At 36.2% G+C, this 21,252-nt stretch overlaps 1 protein-coding gene across 1 annotated transcript; it reads left to right on the plus strand.

The window, feature by feature from the left end:
- The first annotated feature begins 733 nt into the window (after positions 1-733).
- Positions 734-20,879, plus strand: LOC126846088 (protein expanded). The gene is made up of 11 exons (XM_050585208.1): positions 734-1,130; positions 10,966-11,140; positions 12,018-12,117; positions 12,802-12,881; positions 14,026-14,105; positions 14,188-14,377; positions 14,742-14,984; positions 15,487-15,552; positions 15,627-15,795; positions 15,862-15,998; positions 17,094-20,879. The coding sequence occupies exons 2-11, from the start codon at positions 11,021-11,023 to the stop codon at positions 19,269-19,271; spliced, it is 3,363 nt and encodes a 1,120-aa protein (XP_050441165.1). The 5' UTR covers positions 734-1,130; positions 10,966-11,020; the 3' UTR covers positions 19,272-20,879.
- Positions 20,880-21,252: the final 373 nt, after the last annotated feature.

The raw sequence follows: 21,252 nt of genomic DNA on the forward strand, positions 1-21,252 counted from the left end.
TGATGTTGAATATAGTAAGTGTGGAGAGATTTAGAAAAAACTGTGAAAATTGTATAATATGTCGTGTAAAACAAATAGCATAAACATTTAAAAAATCATTTATTAAAATGTTTATTTAAATAATTATTCAAATGAAAATTAGCGCAAATCCTCATTTACAAAACAGAATCACATTAAATTAATTAATAGATATTTAGATAAATATAGATATGACTCAATTTAAAAATATATATCAATAAACCGTCTTAACCATATCGTAATTACTTACTTAATTAATTTATGGAAGGGTCTATTCAGAAAAGGGTGGGTATTCAAGATATTAGATAAAGTAGTGAATCGACTAGCTGAACTACAACTATCGTCCACCGAGGACCTAGAAAATGCCATGTTCACTAAATAGCTACGATTTTTAAGCTTGTCTCGTTTAAAAGTTGAATAAATTAAAACAATACGCAGAATAATACATTTATCGTACATTACACGCGTAGGTAAATAGGCAATAGCTAGATAATTTACTAAATTCGCCGGATTAAAAACGTAAACACCAAACACGCCGATGCACGAGACCGGATTTGAATGCATTCTAAGAACGTCTGGTGGTGATAAGAATATAAGATGTACAATAATAATAATAATAATCATATGTATACACATCACATCGCATCGCATAGCGCGTGCACACTACCGTCGTTGTGGGGGTATCGTTCGGTTTCAGTTTTGTTTAGTACCGGTTGACGTTGGGGCGGTGTGTTTAGGTATAGCCTCGACCTCCTCTCCCGGTGTCCGCACGGCCGACGCCGCCGCCAATTCAGATTTCAGTGCAACAGACGACTCGCCGTGTCCACGACGTCGCTGCCGCAAGTCCGTAGAGCCACACGCTCGTGGTCGCCGCCGCTTTTGTTTCGCGCCCAATTTTTTTCTACCCTTGGCCGAGTAAACTAGTGACTGAAAACGTTTTTGTTTTTCGTTTTCCTATTTATTTCTTGTATACGTTCGTTATCCCCTGTTCGTGTGCCTGTGCCCGTGAACGTGAATACGTCGTGCCACCCGTATGCGTACACACCGAACCTATGGATGTCGACGGGATACGTCGAGACATCCACGATATCATAGCCGCTTAGCCGATGAAGGTAAATAAGAATATATGTACACATGGCCAGGTCTTGGAGTGTGTCAAACAAATATTGTGTTATTGAGTGTGCATTGAGTTGAGCTGGTCGCGTTTTTACGGTGTCCGTAAAATACCGTTTAAATTTTAATCGAATTTGATACTCCTTATTGAAAAGAATCGACAGCTTTGAGGGAGTTTCTGGAATGATAAAAAAAAAACTTACAATATACCTAGTCCTCGTAAGCTGTCTACTTAATGATTCTTATCTTCGGCGTGATAGAAGAAACATGAATAAACAAATTGTTGGAATTATCGGCATATCCGAACTAGCTAATTTGAAAGAGTAAAAACAAAATTATGTATAAATTACACGTATGAATGTTTATATTACATAGGTGCATCGTGTATTCAATTGGTGTACAGGAAATAAACTCGTTTCTCTTGGAATTTCAATATAACGAGGTGTCAACTCTCACTTTGTACCTCTAAGCTTCTGTAGAGCGGTTCAAGTATGAAAACAGCGTAGACGGCGTATTAGGTTGTGTTTTTTTTTTCTGGTAAAATTGTTTGAATTCCTAATTCATAGTAAGAAAAAAAAAGAAATATCAATGTTTTATGACGTATAATATTCGACAACATTGAAATTCGATATATTATTGCGAATCAACCATGTTAGTAAATATTTATTTATTATAAATTAAAATTGATGCGTCTGTACACATTTACAGTGTGGCGTTTGTTAAATTTTAGCTTTTCGTATTACTATGTATATATTTCTAGAAACTTTTCCGGGCAAGCCAAGGCCGTAAAAACAAAATATACACTGGTAATAAATGAGTATTATTTTTATGGTCTGGACCACGCTAGGCTTCCAAGTTCTCCGAATTATTAGGTCGACTCTTCCAGAGGCCATTTGGCAGATTCTTTGCATCGGACGGCCACAGTTAATCAATACGAATGCAGGATACCTGTTTTGGCAGTAAATCGTTGTAACCTGATCTAATGGAACTTTATAATTTCCCCTTCGACCCAACCACATAATCGCGTTACCATATGCCGCCCACGTTATTACCGGTCCATAAATATATAATATGTATATATATATATATATTTATGTATGATGTATATCCTAACCGATGTGTGCTGTAAATAATGTGTTTTCGTAGTTTTCATCTATAAACTACAACAAACCAACCTTTTCAGAACATATTTGTATGACATTACGGCCTACAGATTCAGCAAACAGAAGTTTGAAGGTCCCGCTGACTAACTCTTTATCTAAAGGCTGTATTGAATTCATGTTAAAAAAAATAAAGTTTTTATTAACAGTAATGAAAACGTTTTTGCTGTTTGGTAAACTCAGTCAATTCAGCGAATAAGTACTGAAAGTGAATCGCTGAACCGTGGCTACGAGTCTCGTTATAATCAGCTGCTAAAATATATATATATATATATAACATATTCTGTGTGTATATATATATATATATATGCTATGGATAGAAAAGTAATGAAAACAACGTGTTTGTTGTGGTCGCACATATGGCACTGGCATTCGATGCTGCCCGATCGGAATTGTTAATTAACCACGTGAGTGTTTTACAATACAATTATATTTATTATGCATTGTGTATGCAATATACCTTCACTCGTCGGGTTTGACAAAAACAACACTGCATATTAATTAGTGTAACACTGTCAGTTTTTCTCGGACTAAGCGCTAATACCCGACAATTAGTAAATAATTTAGCAAGGTCGTTGAAATTTCACACGGTCAAAAATATTGTTTTGCAAACAATAACGTCCAAGAAACCTAATTTCGACAACGCCCGGTCGACTCTAACATTGAACACGCGCGTTGATGATACTCTGCTATATATTTTGCACATTTGACGTTTCAATTGTTTACCAAAAATAATCCTTTACGGGTTTTTGAATTTGTTTCGCTAACGTTTCAGCGTCAACAAACTTCTTTTTTTTTTTGCTCAAACTCGGAAAATATTTGTATTTGTCCAAAGATATGGGTTTATTGGTTTTTATCCATACTCAAAAAAATGAACCGAGTTTTAAAAGAAACCCAGGTTATTGTCAACTATGCTTTGTTTACTTTACAGGCTAACACTACAAAATATACAGGGTACGTACTACCCGGTATTAATTATTTTTTTAAAAATAAAAGCATAGAGTTAAAGCCTTGGCGTTTATCGGCGAGGTCGTAAACCCCTTGGAATGCTGATCCCTCAGTCGACTGTGTAGCATTGAAAAATATTTTCTATGATCTGTATTAGCATTGACTTTAAATTATAACTACCTATAATCAATAATGGTTTTAGACAATACCTACAGCTAAGTGAAAAGTCGATCGAGTACCTATCAATTTTTGGGGTATTATAGGTTAGAGGAGATGGGTGACGCTGTCGTTACAAATCCATTAACGGCGGAGAAAACAGCGTCGTAAATGATTTCCGTTTTTATATGCTTTTCCGCGATATATATATATATATACATATACATTACATACATACATACATATATATATATATATATATAATTTATTTATTACACTGCTGCAGTGGTCCCGAGATTACGGATACGGGCAGGCGCGCGCGCCAGCTAGCCGGTCGTCCAACCAGTGCGTATAGGTATTGTATGGTCGGCACCTGGTCACGCACCTGGTCCGCACCGGGGTTTGGGTATATACGCGCGCGACTATGTACGGATAGCGCGGCGGCGGTGGTAGACGGGTGGCGCGGCGGTAAAAAAGGTCGACCGCATTCCAGGGCCGGATCGCTCCCTCCCCACAGCCGTACGATGGAATGTCGTCGGCTCGTGACCCCACACCTCCACCTCTTCGTCCGCGGCCAATCCGCTACCACCTCATCACCATCGCGCGTCCACCAACACCGCCGCCGCCACTCTTCGCCTCATCTCATCTGCACCGACCGAGTTCTCCAGCGCTCTGATCAAACACACACACACACACACACACACATACACACCACGCTCAATCCTATTAAGCATTATTTACTATCGGATGTGTGTGTGTGTGTAAACTTTAATTCGTATTTATTTTCCCTAGCGCCGAGATCTCCCTGACCATCTTGAAATTCTGCTATGGTAGAAATATTTGTACCGTTTAGAAGAAAAAAAAACAAACAATTTCTGTTGGCGGCCGATCTATCTGAAGGAGAGTAGTAATGGCTGTGCAATTATATTATTGTTATGGCGTGTGCGATAATTAAGCGTAGGCGCGACGGCCGCGTTTTAAGGTACATGCTAGAGTATTCGCCAATTAATGCTATTCCTAACGACGCCGAGCCGGGTTTAACGAAGAATGATACGCGTGATCACATTTTATTTCTAAACCGCCGCAGAACCGGTTCGGCAAAAATATTTGTTTCCACGTACCACAAGTCGGGCATTATGTTTTGTGGTTTAAAAGTGCAATGGAGAAATAAAATATATGTATACAATTTTTGTCTGGCAATGAAATTTATAACGCGGATACGGAGGGGCTAGAACTTTGACCGCGTACATTCGTATATAGTAACTATGGATAGTATTTTATTGTAAAACGGTGGGACTAAAACGAAAACAATGGAACAACTATGGCGTTATAAAAGATTTTTTTCATCCGAGGGATTATTACAAGAAAAGCACGGCAATTCAAAAACCGGTAAAAAGAAACGCATTGACCGTCGTGGAATGACCGAAGCCGTTTTATATAACAGTGAATCTGTGTTATGTTATTTCATGCACTTGCGTTGAAATCTCGAGAGTCGAAAAAACCGCGGTAAACTTATGTCGATAAACCGCATTCAGAACGCGCGTTATATAATAAAAACATTTTTGTTATATCTGTACACCGCACAAAAGATTCATAAGATACTTATGCGGTGACTGGCGTAGATCGTATGGTTGATAACACGTAATTACATTTTGTTTAGATTTCTGGTATCACATACCTACAATTTTAGGACCATAACTCAAGAGTAAGGTATTATTCAATTACATAAAAGTAGGGTTAAGTAAATGAAATTGTAGACAATCGGGACAAATAGTTAGGTTTTCCGTTTTTAATAAAAATAATCAATCATTTTAAATTTTAATTCAACATTATTAACCTAAAACAACTACAGCGGTCAGGCGCGGATCCAGGAATGCTTTTTTGGGTGAACCCATAAATTTAACCCCTTAATTATTAAAGGTAACATTGTAATAATTAAATTGAATATTTAAATAAATTCAAAAATACATTCAGTTCTATATATTAAAATACTTAATCAAGTATTCATTAATAGTAAGATAAAAGAAATATACAATTTTCTCGGCTTGTCACATGCAAATTTATTTAAAATTTTGTCTGTAAGTTTCTTAACTCGCGGTTATGTTAGCGTTATCGGTTTTACGGTCATTATTGATCTTCTGTAGGTCTTAATTCGTCTCATGGTTAAAAAAATCCTTTCAGCTGTATCACCTGAAAATGGAATAACTAAAATTCGTCTGTACACTTCTTCTAGTTAAAAAAAAAAAATGTGTTATTGCTTAAAATTGTGGGTGGACCACGCTGGAATAGCGCCAAATAACGTATTTGGTTTTTATCGAAATTCTGAGGGAGCTTTAAGAGATAATTAAGGGTCTGACCGTCCCCAACCGCTTTCTAGTTAAACCAATGATGCATTTTAACTTTATAAAAACCACAAAAATTGTTGGTTTGTATTTTTATAGAAAAAAATATGCATTTACATATTTGCACCAAAACGCCGACCGATTTACCAAAGAATTTTGTGTGCCGTTTTAAGACCATAGATATTTGATATTTCTTAGTAATATAAAAACGCAAACAATCGTTTACTATACTATTTGAAATGTCCAGGATAATTATTTTTAATAACAAAGTATTTGGTGAGTTAAAAAGAAACACTCGATTATTTCCAGTAGTACATTCTTTATTGCCTTCGAATAGTTCTTGTGTTCTGGACGGCGTCTTGAAATTGTACTACCTATACAACGAATTGCACAAATTCAAATAAAACTATGAGTCAGTATTTATTCCGATGGAACCTTATTATGCTTATTTATTTATTTGAAATCGCACATCTAGTTACTTTTTAATGCCAAAAAAAAAATATCTTTATTGTTTAAATAAACGTGGAAAACGGTTGTTAAATATACATTACCATCTCCAGTAACGTACAAAATATAGCCGGAAGAGATGTTCTAACGGATGTATAAAACTTCGGTCAGCAGAAAGATTGTACTAAAAACAATCATTATCTATGTGTATATATTATATATATATTTTTATAAATACATCAGTGTTAATTTACTTGATGATTACGTTTCCAGGAATTCTTTTGTTCTCACTAGCTCGTTAATAATATGTTATTTGATAGGTTTTTGTCTGGACTAAATATTTAATAATTTGTTAAAGAGTAATGATGTGATTATTTGCGAGCCATTTTTTTCTGATTTCATTACTCTTACGTTTTATTTAAGATTTATACATAATATTATTAATTATTATGTTGTCATTTTATATATTAATTTAGTACATATACACAACTAAGTTAGGTTATAAGCAATTATTTTAAACACCCTTAGGGGTTGGAAACTGGAAATAAAAACTATTTGTATAAACATATTTTATAGTATAATTAATTAAACAATTTGTTTATAATTAAATATTGCCTCGAGGTTTTTTCTACACAGGATCTGGTGCTGACATGCTGATCTAGAATTTGTTTGAGGAGTGAAAGATAACTAATATCAATCCGTAAAGCTAATTAATTTTTACTCTGTACTAAGAGAACGATCATCAAATAAGGAACGACTAACCTTTAATAATTTAATAAATGGAACAAAACCTAACATACATATAATAATGAGTATAAAAAATAATTAACATAATTAAATCAATCCTGAGTTATTTAACCGCTCCCGTCTATAATATATAATATTATTATAGGTGGGCACAAAAATAGTTGTACTTAAGTTTAATTTTTAGATCTTAATCAATTTGAAAGCTGTACTTGTACAGGAAATTATTGGATCGATCCAACACTTTGTTAACTTCTAGTGTAAAAATAACATAATTTTAAAAACCAAATCAAAGCTGGAACACAACACGCGAATGCCGTCACATCCGCATTGAAGCAAGAACATTTATTTTCGAAAGGTATTTGTTAATGTGTGAATTTAGTTATTTTTTACCAGTAATTATCATAAAAAACAGAAAAGCAGCTCCTATACACGGTCGTTATTATCCATCGTGACGGCAGTCGCGGTCGCCGTGCTTATTGTTTTATACCGGTATTTAAAATTATAGATACGAGTAATTGTCGGAATTTATGAGATGTCGGCGGTGCGATAGAATTTTACTTTCTCCCGAAGTATGTTAACTAACATTTGGTATTCAAACGCTTGCGGAATACAACAAAGCGCGGTCGACAATGGGTTATTAATAAAAAAAAAAAGCCAATCGCCGAGATCATATTATTTTCTTTCCGACCAAAAACGTTGCAACATGTTATATAGACACTACGCGTATCTATGCGTGCCCGAAGATGACACGTTTGGAATACCTACGTATTGGTAATTTATTGTCAGTCAGTGTATTCGTATAGCAGTCGAACCACCACCCATATCCGCGTGTACACCACGCCGTACGGACCTAACGCAAGCAAAAAAAAAAAAAAAAATGATATGCCGAACACGACTAGAAACCCATAGACTATGTACATGCACATATCCATGGCCCGTTGGCCGGGCGTATGGTACAAAATGAACCGAAGTCTGTAGTTTATGTCCTAACGTGTATTACGTATACGGCACGTCAAAATCATTATCATCTTCATCATCGTAATAATCATAAAGCATAATATATAACATTATACATTAATATATAATGGTCAACCGCATTCTTGAGCTAAGACTGTAGTTGTGTACATAATATGCTTAAAACACGTATATTATGTACGTTCCCCGTCGGTCGTCTCTCTTGTGCTGGATACCGCAACACAATTATTAAACTGTTACGCATTTCATACATAAATCTAAGAAGACAGTAGTTTTATTATATATTTGTCAAAATATTTATCGTTTATAGATAAATGTTTAATTCCGAAACAAATGTTGTGCACAAACAATAAACCATATTCTACGGCTGTGGTAATAAATAATAATAATATTATGTTTTAACAACAGCGGTTCGATACCGATCTCGAGTACGATAAATAGTACCTACTTGTAAAACGTATTTCAAATTGACAGACTCGAAAAAAATTACATACGCGTTATTAACTACAATTTAGAACCACTAGTGTAGTGTCATCTAATTAAATCCTACGTAATAATTAAAAAGGTATCAATATTTATACTAAGGAGTAAATGGCGATAAGAAGAGAATCGTCTCTCGAGCCTTGAAGCAAACAAGGAATCAAATTTTGATTTTATTTCCACCAACTTCCAAGCAGACACAGACTCATAACGATTTCAGTATCCTATGAAATATGCATACTTCCATTTTTCAGGAGAGCATGTCTTATACTATCTATTGTTATCTTTCATGAATGTTCGTTGTTACGAAATTTCAAACTTACAATTAATAATAACTGATATCTACTCATTACAAATAAATACTTTATATTACATAATATCATATTATTTATTGCTAGGTTTTTGATTTAATGTAGTGTAATTAGAATTACAGTAAAAAAATTAACATACCACATTTTTATATTGTGGGTAGAATATAATAGTGTAGTTTCTTTTTCCCTCCACTAAGATGGTTTTATTATCAATAAATCTTAATACATTACGATAATTAATGTAAATGTATATACAAATAAAATTGTATTTTGGCTTTTATAATAAATACCTTAAGAGACGGGAGTAGGTAAAAATAAACGTACGATCAGAAAGCCACGACGAGAGCTAAAGATTTACAGCCAGTAATAGAGTTGTTATTTCCCCCTAGTGTCACTATTCAAAATAAAGTTATTATCCAAAAAACTTTTAACTAGAATGCACGTACATGAGTAGAGTAATAAAAATTCTTTCACGACAATTATTTGTTGTCATTAAATAACATTTTTCTTAAAACGTTTGTGACGGACTGTGTGTACAAAATATTTAAATTAGGTCTAATAAAAATACATTTTTGAAAGAAAAATACTACGTAGAATACGATTTATGGACCCAAAATGAATATCGACAATAAAAAGTGTGATCGAAATACCCACAAAACTAGGAAAATAGTTAAATAAACTGAAGATTGTAGCGGTCCTCAAAAAACCAGAGAAAAGACTGAGCCAAGCATTTTTTGGAGAGCGAAGGTTGTGTGACAGCGATATCACCGAATGGAAGCTTAATGGTCCTTAGACGCCCAAGAAGTGTTGGATTGACCGGGTCAGTGGAGACCTCTACTGGGAGTCAGGAGTTGGCTATGAAATAGAATGAATAGAGAAGTTTGAAAAGTAGCGAAGATCTTAAAGACCTGGATTCTGGACTAAGACATAACAACTACTATGATAATAAATATATAAGGTTTTGTTTGGATTTTAAATAGAACGACCGATATATTGATTTAAAACATACCAATTGAAATACTTATGACAAACATAATTTATCTATAATTTATAGATTTGATACTATAGCTACATAATATAACCATAAAAAACTATTGTATATGAATAAATATGTAGACTATTGTTTTTTTAATTAAAATATAAATAAAATAATACAAATATAATTAAACAAAATATATTGATTATATTCATAAAAGCGAGTAAGAAAGGTAATTTTGAACTTTCAATGACAAAGAACAGCCCTGTCAAGCCAGCACAAAATATTATCTCTAGGGTTAATATTAAAAACTCATAGTTAATAAGAAAAATACAATTTGTGTAAACATATATTCTATAGGCTGTGAAAGTGACATTGGTGGTTTTATTTTAGTAGGAAAATTCTAATGTACTTTAAAAAATAAATTATTTAGTATAAACAATCATCTATATAGGCGTTGGATTTGTATTATATTATTTACAACTTGTAGTTAATACGTTTATTTAAGGTTTTTGTTTTAAGTTATTGTTTTAACCGACTTCTCGCTAGCCGTCTGTATTACTATTACATGAAAGTATGTATAGCTCGTTGCTATGCTTTGATAAAAAAAAAATACATTATTTCAATGAAATTCTGACGTTCGCGGCGTTCCTGTTTTACAGGTACATTTCTGACCTTGAACAAGAAAACTGTAATTTATTCTACTATCATTTTTATAGATATATTATATTCGTTTACGTGTATAATTATTAGTAAACTAGAATTCATCGCGATGGAAATATCTAGCATTCCTCACAGGGTATTTACATTTGATTAAGATATTTAAAATGTTCCTCATTTTATAAACGTTGGTATCCGTTGAAGTATAAATAATCATCTAGATATTATACCTAGGTATAGATCCGTTTATTGCCGTTTTATAATTTTACTCACATTGTGCGTACGATCACTACAATTGACTCAAAAGGGCAGACTTACATTATCATAAAGCTGAGCTTAATTTTTTTTTTTTTTTTATGAAGTTGTATGCTAGTTTGTCCAATTGTTTTAAAACATTTTCAGCACAGGTTGCCATTTATACTTTTTGAGTGATTCCGGTGGAATTTTTCGCCATTAGCAACAGTTCGAAAAAATGTGTCGAAAAGTACGGTGTAAGTTTTGAAAAGAAAGAAATGATTTCTTTGTTCGAAAACGAGTTGCTATATTTTTATTTGATTTAACATTTTTGTTATTTTTTTTTTTTTTTGTTACTTAGTATTAGATATGTTTTAACGTCGCCTGTGTTATATCAGTTGCAGATAATAATATTATGTGGGCGCGCGAAATGTAGGCGTCGGGCGAGCTAGCATGCGGAGCGCCAGCACAGTGAGCGGCCCTCTACTGTCTGTTTCAACGCCTGTCAGCCAACAAAACCGGTTCGCTGCCGTCCACCTGCTCACCGGCCAATCATTGTACTTCGTCGTTGAGGTGAGCGAATTAAAACAATTATATTTATCCCGTGATGTATTTTAATTGTCGCCATTGCAATAGAATAATCCGCGGAAAAAGTATGGAAAAAATATTTTACTCTGTTTACCGGAATTATAAAAGGACTCGGTATTTTTTTTTTTTTTTGTCTGTTGCGCAACTTTTTTAGTCGGTATTTGCGGTAGACACGTTCACTCGAGTCTGTCGAAAAACGTACGGCGCGTTGTCGTCAGAATGGCAAAACGGCATACCGCAACAATAGGCAGGCCGGCCCTGATGTATCGAAAAAACACACACATATGATATACAATAATAAAACGAAACTGGAGCAAACCGCTTCTCGCGCGGAAACGGCGGAATTCGGGATATCCGCCCGACACATACGCGTCTAACAATACAAAAATATCTATTATGACCTACTACACTTTTTTCGAATTGTGTTCCGCATAACACATTATAATATAATGATAATAATAAGAATCTGATATTGTCGCAGACGGCCGCTGCCCGAACACCGAGAATTCTTCGAGTTCCCGCATGTATGAAGGTCAAAAGATATGCGCCAGAGAGACGCTACTCGGACAGCGGGGTTTTTTTTTTTGCGAGGTTGAAGACACTAATTAATTGTTTTTCTTCTCCTTTAAATTATTATTTTCCACGACCTCGACCAAAAACGTTTAACTCGTAGCTGATACTGCCCAGCGCCCGTTGAATTGGTCGTGTAATTGTTGACACGATCATATCAGTACATCCCAATCGGTATTGTGAAAGTTGAACTTTTTAAAAGAAATTTGTTTCTGATAACATAGTTTCGTTAGTTGTAAACTTCTGTTAATTTATAATTTTGAATGAATAATATGCCTTTGTTTGTTTGCAGGGTAAATCTCGGGTAAAGGAAGTTTACTCGCAGCTTACGACTTACATGATAAGTCAAGGAATGCAGGACATCGAACTATTCGCTCTAGCTTTTATATTAGGTGAGTTAATTGTTTTTCAATTCAATTACCCTGTTAAAAAATGTAGGTATTTACAATATCTCAAAAATGTGTAACAGTTAAAATAATAATTGTATGTAATCATTTGTGATCAAGCGATAGTTTTAGTTGAAAATCACTATATTGAAAGTACTTAAAAGTTAGCTATATACAATTCTTGTTTAATGTATACTTTGTGACTGGTGACAAGACAACATTTGAAAACATATTTTTTATTTCAAGCGCCTTTATTTCCTTGGTGTATTTAGGGTTTTTTAATTTTTTAAATAAAATATAAAATACCATTAAAAATCAATTGTAGAATGTACAAATTTGTTTTATGTATAACGAATTCCTCTTTTTGTTATTTTTTTAATTAGCCTAAGAGTCTACTATATTTTGTGTAATTCATATCATCTTTATTATTTAAAAATCAACTTCAAACGGTTGATACCTTATTATTATGGCCAACTAAGATGCTTGAATACATTTTAATTTTTTTTAATTATATTATTATTATTAAGTTTAAACCAGCAATAAAATAGCCTTTGACTAAAGTCTAAACGCATATAAGTTATTACAAATAAAACATGTATTTTATTAATCGCATTGGTGCTGTGTGCGGCGCTTAAATAAGCAACTCAAGTGAATGCAATGAAATTTAAATACATTTTTTTTTTATTCTAGACGAAGAATATTTTTTTGCCGATCCTGATAGTAAATTGTCAAAGTATTCACCAAAAAGTTGGAAATCTTCTTCAACATATGTAAGTACATTTTTAACGTCTTTTTGAATAAGACATTAAAGTATAGTTTCCATTACTTAATGGTTATTTAACATTACCGAGTGTTTAATACAATGTCCCCTATCTATAATGCCTATATAGATGTACGATTAGGTCAATATTTTTAAAACAAAAACGACATTTTGTTTATTCTATTATTAGAACTCGTTAAAAAGTGATCCCCACGGTCATAGGAGGTTTTTTACGATTATTATTCTACATTTTTCCGGGGATTAAAAAACAAATTTCTGAGTTCTAAAGTTAATTTTCGAAAATTTCAATATCACATTTAAAAAAAAATGTAATGTAATTTATTATTAATTATTAAAGGGGTGGAACTTATTGTTAATTCTTTAAGTTCCATATGAAAGTAAACTATGTTATCAATAACAATATTGACTCCATAAAACTGTATTATTAGTATGTATCGCACGTTTTAAGCTGGTGTGGCACTGGTTTTTGTGATTAAACACTTATTCGCATTTTATAAGTATTTTAATATAAATAAAACGGTTTGTACAGTATAAAAACAGTACTAAGTACACACAAATTATATGCAATAACAAAATTGTTATGATGTTATAATATATTTGAAAAACAGAACACCCATTAGTAACAGCTAATTTTGATAAATTGATTTTAAGTTAAAAATAAATAAAAACAATAAGCAAGTTCGTCACGGAAAACAAATATCACATCAGTAAGTTTCTATAAAACGTCGTTATACGAAGGTGGACAGTTATAATATGTTATTGTGCAACCGTTTAACTTTATCGTAGGCCATTTAGATGTACATCGTACGTACATAAAATCTATACGACGTAATGGATTTTTAAGTTGCTAGAATGTCAATGACACTTTACTTCCATTATAATAGGTATGCATAATATTTCAACCTTGAACGATTGCAGTTTGCAAATATTATATGTATGTCTTACGGCTTTGAATATTATACCTATATTAATATATATCATCATTGCTCGCAGACATAAATACTTTAAACGTGAATTTACAATACTATCAACTGGTTTAACCATCCCCCCACACAGCGCACATCGCCGAATGAATATTAATAATTAATTCGCATTAATAATTACTATAATAGTATTTTTATTTTTGCCTCCAGGGTCTCGATCAAAATGGACAGCCGCTATTACAGTTGCACTTACGCGTCAAGTTCTACGTGGATACCACAAAGTCCATACGGTAATGATAGTGTGTTGATATTATGTTCACCCGTGTGTTGTACCTATGTAATAATTAAAGAAATATACATTGCGTTTAACAGCGATGACGTCACTCGGCAACATTATTATCTCCAATTGCGCAAAAATATCGCAGATAGGGGAGGCACCACCGAAGAAGGCGACCAAAACGTGTTGCCTCTGGTGGCACTCGGCCTTCAGGCGGATTTGGGCGATCACACGGCCGACACGGACATCTCGTCTGAAATCCTCGAGCAGTATCTCCCTTCTAAGGTATGAAATCGCAGGTGCTTAACCAAGGCGTGAAACACCCTTCGTTGAAAAAGCCACTCTCCTTGCTTCGCCCACGTTCACGTTCCGTCCAAAACTGTTTGTGGACACTAGTAGTAGACACTTCTTAGTAGGGACTACCCTTTTCGTCCAAATATAAACTTATCGTTTCGTTGACGACCGAACTTTGGCAAACACTTTTATTCGATTTTTTCGATATGATGAAATAAAATAAAATACGCAAATCTATGATACGAATAGAATCATTTTCATCAAATAGTCTGTCGTGACAATAAATAGATTATCGTATCTATTGTACGTATTATGATTTCCTTTGTAAACAACACACGTTTAATTTGATTTTTAGGTGTACAAAAATAACGAACACAAAGTGAAGCAGACACTGAGCGCTCTGCACAAGAGCCACAAAGGAGTGTCGAAGAGTCGTGCTCAAACGTTATTTGTTCAAGAGGCCGGGCTTGTGCACAAGTCGCATTTATATCGGTTGCGATTGAACAAGTCGCAGCCGAAACAGACAGCCGGCACGGCGCTATCAATATGCAACAGCGTGTGGCTAGCCATATGCACCAACGGCATACAGTTGTTCCACGTGAGTATATCAAGCAGAAATAAATTATCATTCGACTATTATCGTATGCACTTTGGTTAAACAGATTTATCGTTACGGTGTAACATCAGTAAAGCGATTGACATAATAATAAGCTTATGATCGGTCTGGTTCTTGTGTGACCCGTTCTCGACCGTCTCTTGTGACTTTTTTGCATCCGACTCGAAAAGAGAGCAATACTATAATGCTATGTTATTCGCGATAATGTGACAGATTTACATTCACTTTGTATGTATAAATCTGTCAGATACTCGGTAACGTGCATCCTATTTAGCCTACGTTGCTGTAAATATTTTCATTACTCGAGTTGTTCGACAAAATACTGAGGCCATTATGAGTTACGACGTACTGTACTATTTTGTTATACTGCGCCGATGTCCATATGGCGTTCGTTGTCAACGCTCTGAGTGTTTTTAGGATATAACTATTTACAAGGTATTTGTTTGTAATGTGCTCTGTAAACCATAACCCTATAATGTTTCAGGAGAGTCTATCACAAGCGCTTAGTTGTCTGTTCTTGTGGAACAATATTGTCAAATTGTGCTTCGACGTGAGTACACTAACTTATATTATGTTTTCGCTGAATGTTATAATGACGTTATACGGTTTATTTTGTTTTTGTAGCGTAAAAAGTTCGAGCTGAGGCCTTCAAATGCGGACAGGCTAGTGTACTATACGAATTCTGACGAGAAGAGCAAGCGTCTGTTGGCGTTGTGTCGGGATACTCATCAGTTTTGTATGACTGTACACCCGAGACTCTTGGATACGTTTTTGATCAACAACACGTCTTCGGGTAAGTCATAACTGACGTAGATGAGGTTAATAATTGTGTGATTTTAATCATTTCTGGTTTGTATAGATAAGAATTCGTTCGATGGACTGAAATGGACGAACGATAAGAAAATGAAACTAAACAACTGCGACACGTTGGATAAGAAGTGCGAGAGTGGTTCAAATTCGAGCATTTCCACCGGTAACCAGAAGCCCAAAGACAAGGTAAATACATCTGTGGTAGCAGCTAATATGACACTTTTTGTCAATTTAAAATGTTTTAAAAAATGTATTACCCAAAGTAGCAACATATTGTATGGGCGGGTGCTCTCGTAATTGAGCTAATGCTCAAAAATACATTTTACTTAAAACCTTTAATTGTATTTTCCCTCATGTTGGAAAAGGGACTATCAGCTTCTGCCAACTTTCCATAGACATATAATAATTAAATGTATTCAATAAAACGCACACATACAGGGTGTTCCAGCATGAAAGGTAAGTAATAGGTGATTGGACATCTGGGACACCCCCAAATAAGCCCCTCGTTTTTATTTTTTCGATAAGTCAAAAATTGAAGGTTTCGACAGTTAAGTAAAAAAATAATGACCTAAAAAAACAAAAAACTATTCCATGTTATTCAGTTCAAAAAGCTAACCTCAAAAGAGGGGTCACATCATTTTCAGTCCCTTTCGGCCCCTAACTCAAAAAATGATAAGAGAAAAATGATTAGAGACCAGAAATAAATGATAGATGATAAAAGATAAATGCTAAGAGTTATGTCTTAGCATTGAAGAAAAGAGATAATTGGTAAGAGATAAATTATGAGAGATTAGAGATGAATGATAAAAGATTGGTGCTAAATGATAAGAGTTTGGAGATAAATAATTAGAAACAAGAGATAAGAAATAAATAATAAGATATTAGTGATAAGAAATAAATGATTAGAGACTAGAGGTAAGAAAAAAATGATAAGATAAGTGATAAGAGAAGAGTTAGGGGCTGAAAATGATGTGACCCCTCTTTTAATGTGAGCTTATGCACTGAATAACAGGGAATAATTTTTTTTTTTTTAAAGTCATTATTTTTTTACTTAACCGTCGAAATCTTCAATTTTTGACTTATCGAAAAAATGAAAACGGGGAGCTTATTAATGGGGGTCCCTCAGATGTCCAATCACCTATTACTTACCTTTCATGCTGGAACACCTTGTATATAAGCGCGTAGGCTAAATCAATCGCAAAAATATTTATAGTTGATTTATGCGATTATCGACTGATTTACAATTTTTAATTGGCATGATTCATGCTTAAATATTTACAGTTGCAGAATGGAAGCATATCGTCTAGCGTGGAACTGGGTTACAGTCATACTACTCAGAATTCCACAGTGTCCGAGTTGGACTATTCAGTGCAGTCAGCACAGGACAGCAGCGACGCGTACCTTATGTATAGACACCCGAGAGCCCGGACAGCGTACGTGGACAATAGCAATCAGTCGGCGCATACTAGTAGTGGCGTGTACACTTGCGCAAGTTATAGTTCGGCCAAAGACACTACGTCCGCGTCTTACACCACGGAAAATAGCAGCGTCGGCTATCGGTCGGAAAGCAAGTCGGACGCTTTGTCGCCGCCGCCGCCACCACCGCCGTCCACCGTTCCGGCGACTGATTGCACAGATTCGGCTTACACCTCGTTACCGGGAGTCGATTACGAAACAGCGCGGGATGGCGTCCGAAGTCCGGCGGTCGAGTCCGAATCTACGAGGACCGATGGACGCGACGCGGACGACGACGACGATGGCAACGACAGCGACGTATACACGGTGTCCAGCCGCGGCCATCGGCGTCGATCGGTCAGCGACAGTTCGTACCGCGCTACGACTGCCACGTCCGCTTCCGACGGTGACGCGGTGACGTCCAAGTGCGGCGACACAGGTTGCGGTAATAGGTGCGCGCTAGATGGTTATGCGGACGATGTGCCTCGCAGTCGTAGTGGATCGATGGTCAGCAACTCGGGCAGTTTTCGTGGTGACGGCAGCGACCCGTCAGAAGGCGGCCGTGGCGCCTTGCTGTCTGCCGCAGAGCTCTCCGACCTGATCGTCGGACGCAAATCACTGCAGACGCCCCGCAAAGGCTTCTATCCGTCCCGGCCCACCACCAGCTTCACGCTGGACTCGGATTCGGATTACGTAACCCTGCCGCCGCCGTCTATGAACTTTGTCACTGGCGCCCCGTCGCTGTCCAATCTGTCGCTGGCCAACTTTGACTGTGGTGGAGGTAGCGGTCCGTCGCCTTGGGACATTCGTCGATCTTTAGACCTACTGTCTAACGTTAAGTTCTGCGGTGGCCATACTCACCAGTGCGTCGTCAACAGCAGCAACTATCTAGACGTACACAAGAGTGGCACGGCGTTTTACCACCACATCTACCCCGGCTGTGTGCCTCCGCCACCACTTATACACTCCAGACAACCGCCTCCGCCGCCGCCACCTCCGCGTCCAAAACAGTTCGACTACCAATTAGAACAGTACAAACAACAGTTGAGATCTGACGTAGACTTCGTTGTGTACCCCCTTCAGGACCCGGCGGTCAGCCGACAAGAGTACGCAGATGCGAAATCGGCCCGCGGCCAGTATCATCGGTACTTTGGTCGGGACCCGCCGTCGTATCAAGTAAACACGCACCTTTACCGGAGCACCCCCAACGTGGCCGCTATGTCTCACCAACACCACCATCACCACTATCAACAACCCCCACATTCACATTTCCATCAACAAACGATGTCACCGTTGCCGCCGCCCCCCTTACCGCCGTTGCCGCCGCATCTCAAGTACGCTTCTAATCAAAACCTGCAATTGTTTACGGCACCCGCGCCCACAGCCACCGAGTATGTATTGCCCGTGCGGACGTTTTCGCACGACAATCTGTTAACTGCCGCACCCGCGGTACCGCCCAAGGTGTTGTTGCGCAGACGCCCACCACCACCTCCACCACCCATTACCGGATTACAGAAACCGGCGGCCGTCGTCCGTCCTAGACGCGCGTCCGCGGTGGTCGAACCCACGGCATCGACTATGACCGCGGACACTACAGTGTTGGACATCGAGTCGTTACGCGAGAAAAGTCGCAACCTCGACCTTCCTCTCATCTCGGCCTTGTGCAACGACCAAACGTTGCTCAAGCAAACCAACACGTTGGCCACAGAAAACAAATCCACCCAAACTGTGTCCACCGGTATTCCAGCCAACGCCGTGGTCGCCTCGACGAGTCCCGTCGCCTCAACATCTGTACCGCAGCCGGTTCCTATCCAATCCGTACCTATCGTATCTGTGGCAACCGGTGCCAAATCGTCGTCGAGCTGCACCCGGTGCACGATGACCAACGGTTCGTTTTCGCCAGGTTTTGTTGCCACCGGCACTGCCGTCGGACCTACCACGACGTGCACCGCTAAGGTCAAATCAAAAGTTAATCACGTCAAAACCAACACAAATATTGTGTAGTAGTCTTAAAAGTTAAAATTATTTTTCGTACCATGTGTGTGTAAAAATGTCGAAGCCACGGCATATGTGTTAAACTTGCACAAACATAATTTTATTTGCGAACAACTTTAAGCCTGTCTTTGAAAAAAAACACGCCAATAAGTTGTAGGACCCATATCCTGTCCGCCGAGAGAGCATGCCGCGAACCGACGAAAACTGGCCGTTCTGCGCATCTCCGCGCGGCAGCTAGTGACACTAGCGTCCCCCCGAGACCGCCCTGTCTGACAGCCTGTTCTCGGCGGCTGCTTGGTCTCCTGACCTAACCTAACCGGCATGTTCTCTCGGTGGACAGGGTATGGGGTTGTAAATATGAAAACATTGTTTTTGGATTTCCGATTAAGGCCCGTTTGGCTTCGATGTTTGTTGCGGCAATATCGTGTGCCCAACTTTTAGTTTTGTTACCTTATGATATAATTATTAATAAGAAAATACAAAACTCGTGCCAGAAGACATTTCTAATTTTATGCGCGACGCAGTCGTACTAGCGGGAATTTTATCTTTTCATCGAGGCCACGGAAATCAATTACATATACTTGTTAACGCGGCTCACGTAGATTAGGCAAATTCTAGTCATATATCGAAACAAGTATAGCGGTTTTTCGAGCCACGAAGATATGCAATTCGGCTTGTACGATGCGCACGCTTAGGTGCGCCCAATTTAAACAAATTTGTTGAGTTAAAACCATTTAAGTTAATATTTATAGTTTATAGTCTGTATAAGCCAAATTTGTATGAATTCGAAAAAAAGTCGCTATTAGCCATTCTGCTTTGCCTATTTTACGAGATTTTTGCCGTTCTAAATTATAATTTTACATTAATTTATATCTCCAAGACCTCCGGCTCGTGTTTTTTTTTAATAAATAAAGGTACATATCTAAAACTTTATTTCCGGGTCCACGCTCTCGTAGATTAACTAACAAAAGTAGTTTTGCTATTTTACAATTTTTACTTGCAGTCAGGTGTAAAACAATGCTACAATGTTCCCATAAGTCTTTTTACCTATACCTTTCTTCAGCGCGCATAATATGTAGGTATGACGTTAGATAGGATAAACAAAAAATAGGTTTTTGCAATTATTATAATATATTATGTAGGTATGACTGCCGTCGTGAAATAACGAAAATTTATATTATTTTTATTGTAAGTTTTTTTCTAATACTGTATTAAATTTTGAAGGCGATTAGCGATACAACTATTATTGTTTTGTAACAAAAAATATAATAATACTTATCATTAACGTGATTACAAGACTAGGTGAAATGTGCCAAATAAGAGAGTTGTATTATGTATTATTTTAATTAGAAAACAGAAAACATTTTTTTGACAGACTGTGTCTGTAACTGCAGCTTAAAGTAGATTTATTTAATTATTTTTAAGTAAGTGTTAATTAGTTACCTAAAAGTGCCTTAAATCATTTATTATTTTTAAGCATCTCTAATCATATCAACAATTTAAAAATAAAAATAATAATTGATATGCAGGCCATTATATTAGATTATGCCATTATGATACATTATATTTAAATACCTATAAATTGTAGCCTTGTAGAAATTAGTACAAACTATCAAGCAGTATTAAGTTATGTTTATTTTTTGTATTAACGTAAAGGTATAGCAAACATTTTTTTGTGTATATGTTTTATGTATTTTCCAAAAGAATATAGAATTTTATGAATAAAAAAAATTATGAATCAACTTGTTTGTGTTTGCATTATATTTTTTCCTTGTAGCACACCACCAAAGCGGTAAACAGTGACATGGCGTATTATTGTTAACTTAGTTAACAATAATATATTATTTTATGATCATCAAAAAGGTTATACTGCTAAATGTAAATCTAACAAATGGACGTTAACTGATATTAAATTACAAAATATAATTAAATTTACTTATATCATTTGGTTATATAGATTACTTCTGTTAATTTCTTTTTATTACGATAA

The sequence above is a fragment of the Adelges cooleyi genome, unplaced genomic scaffold (assembly GCF_023614345.1).
Source record: "Adelges cooleyi isolate 19-005CV unplaced genomic scaffold, UGA_ACOO_1.1 ACOO_flye_CR_arks_rails_tigmint_CR_PRNA_9, whole genome shotgun sequence".
Classification (NCBI taxonomy): domain Eukaryota; kingdom Metazoa; phylum Arthropoda; class Insecta; order Hemiptera; family Adelgidae; genus Adelges; species Adelges cooleyi.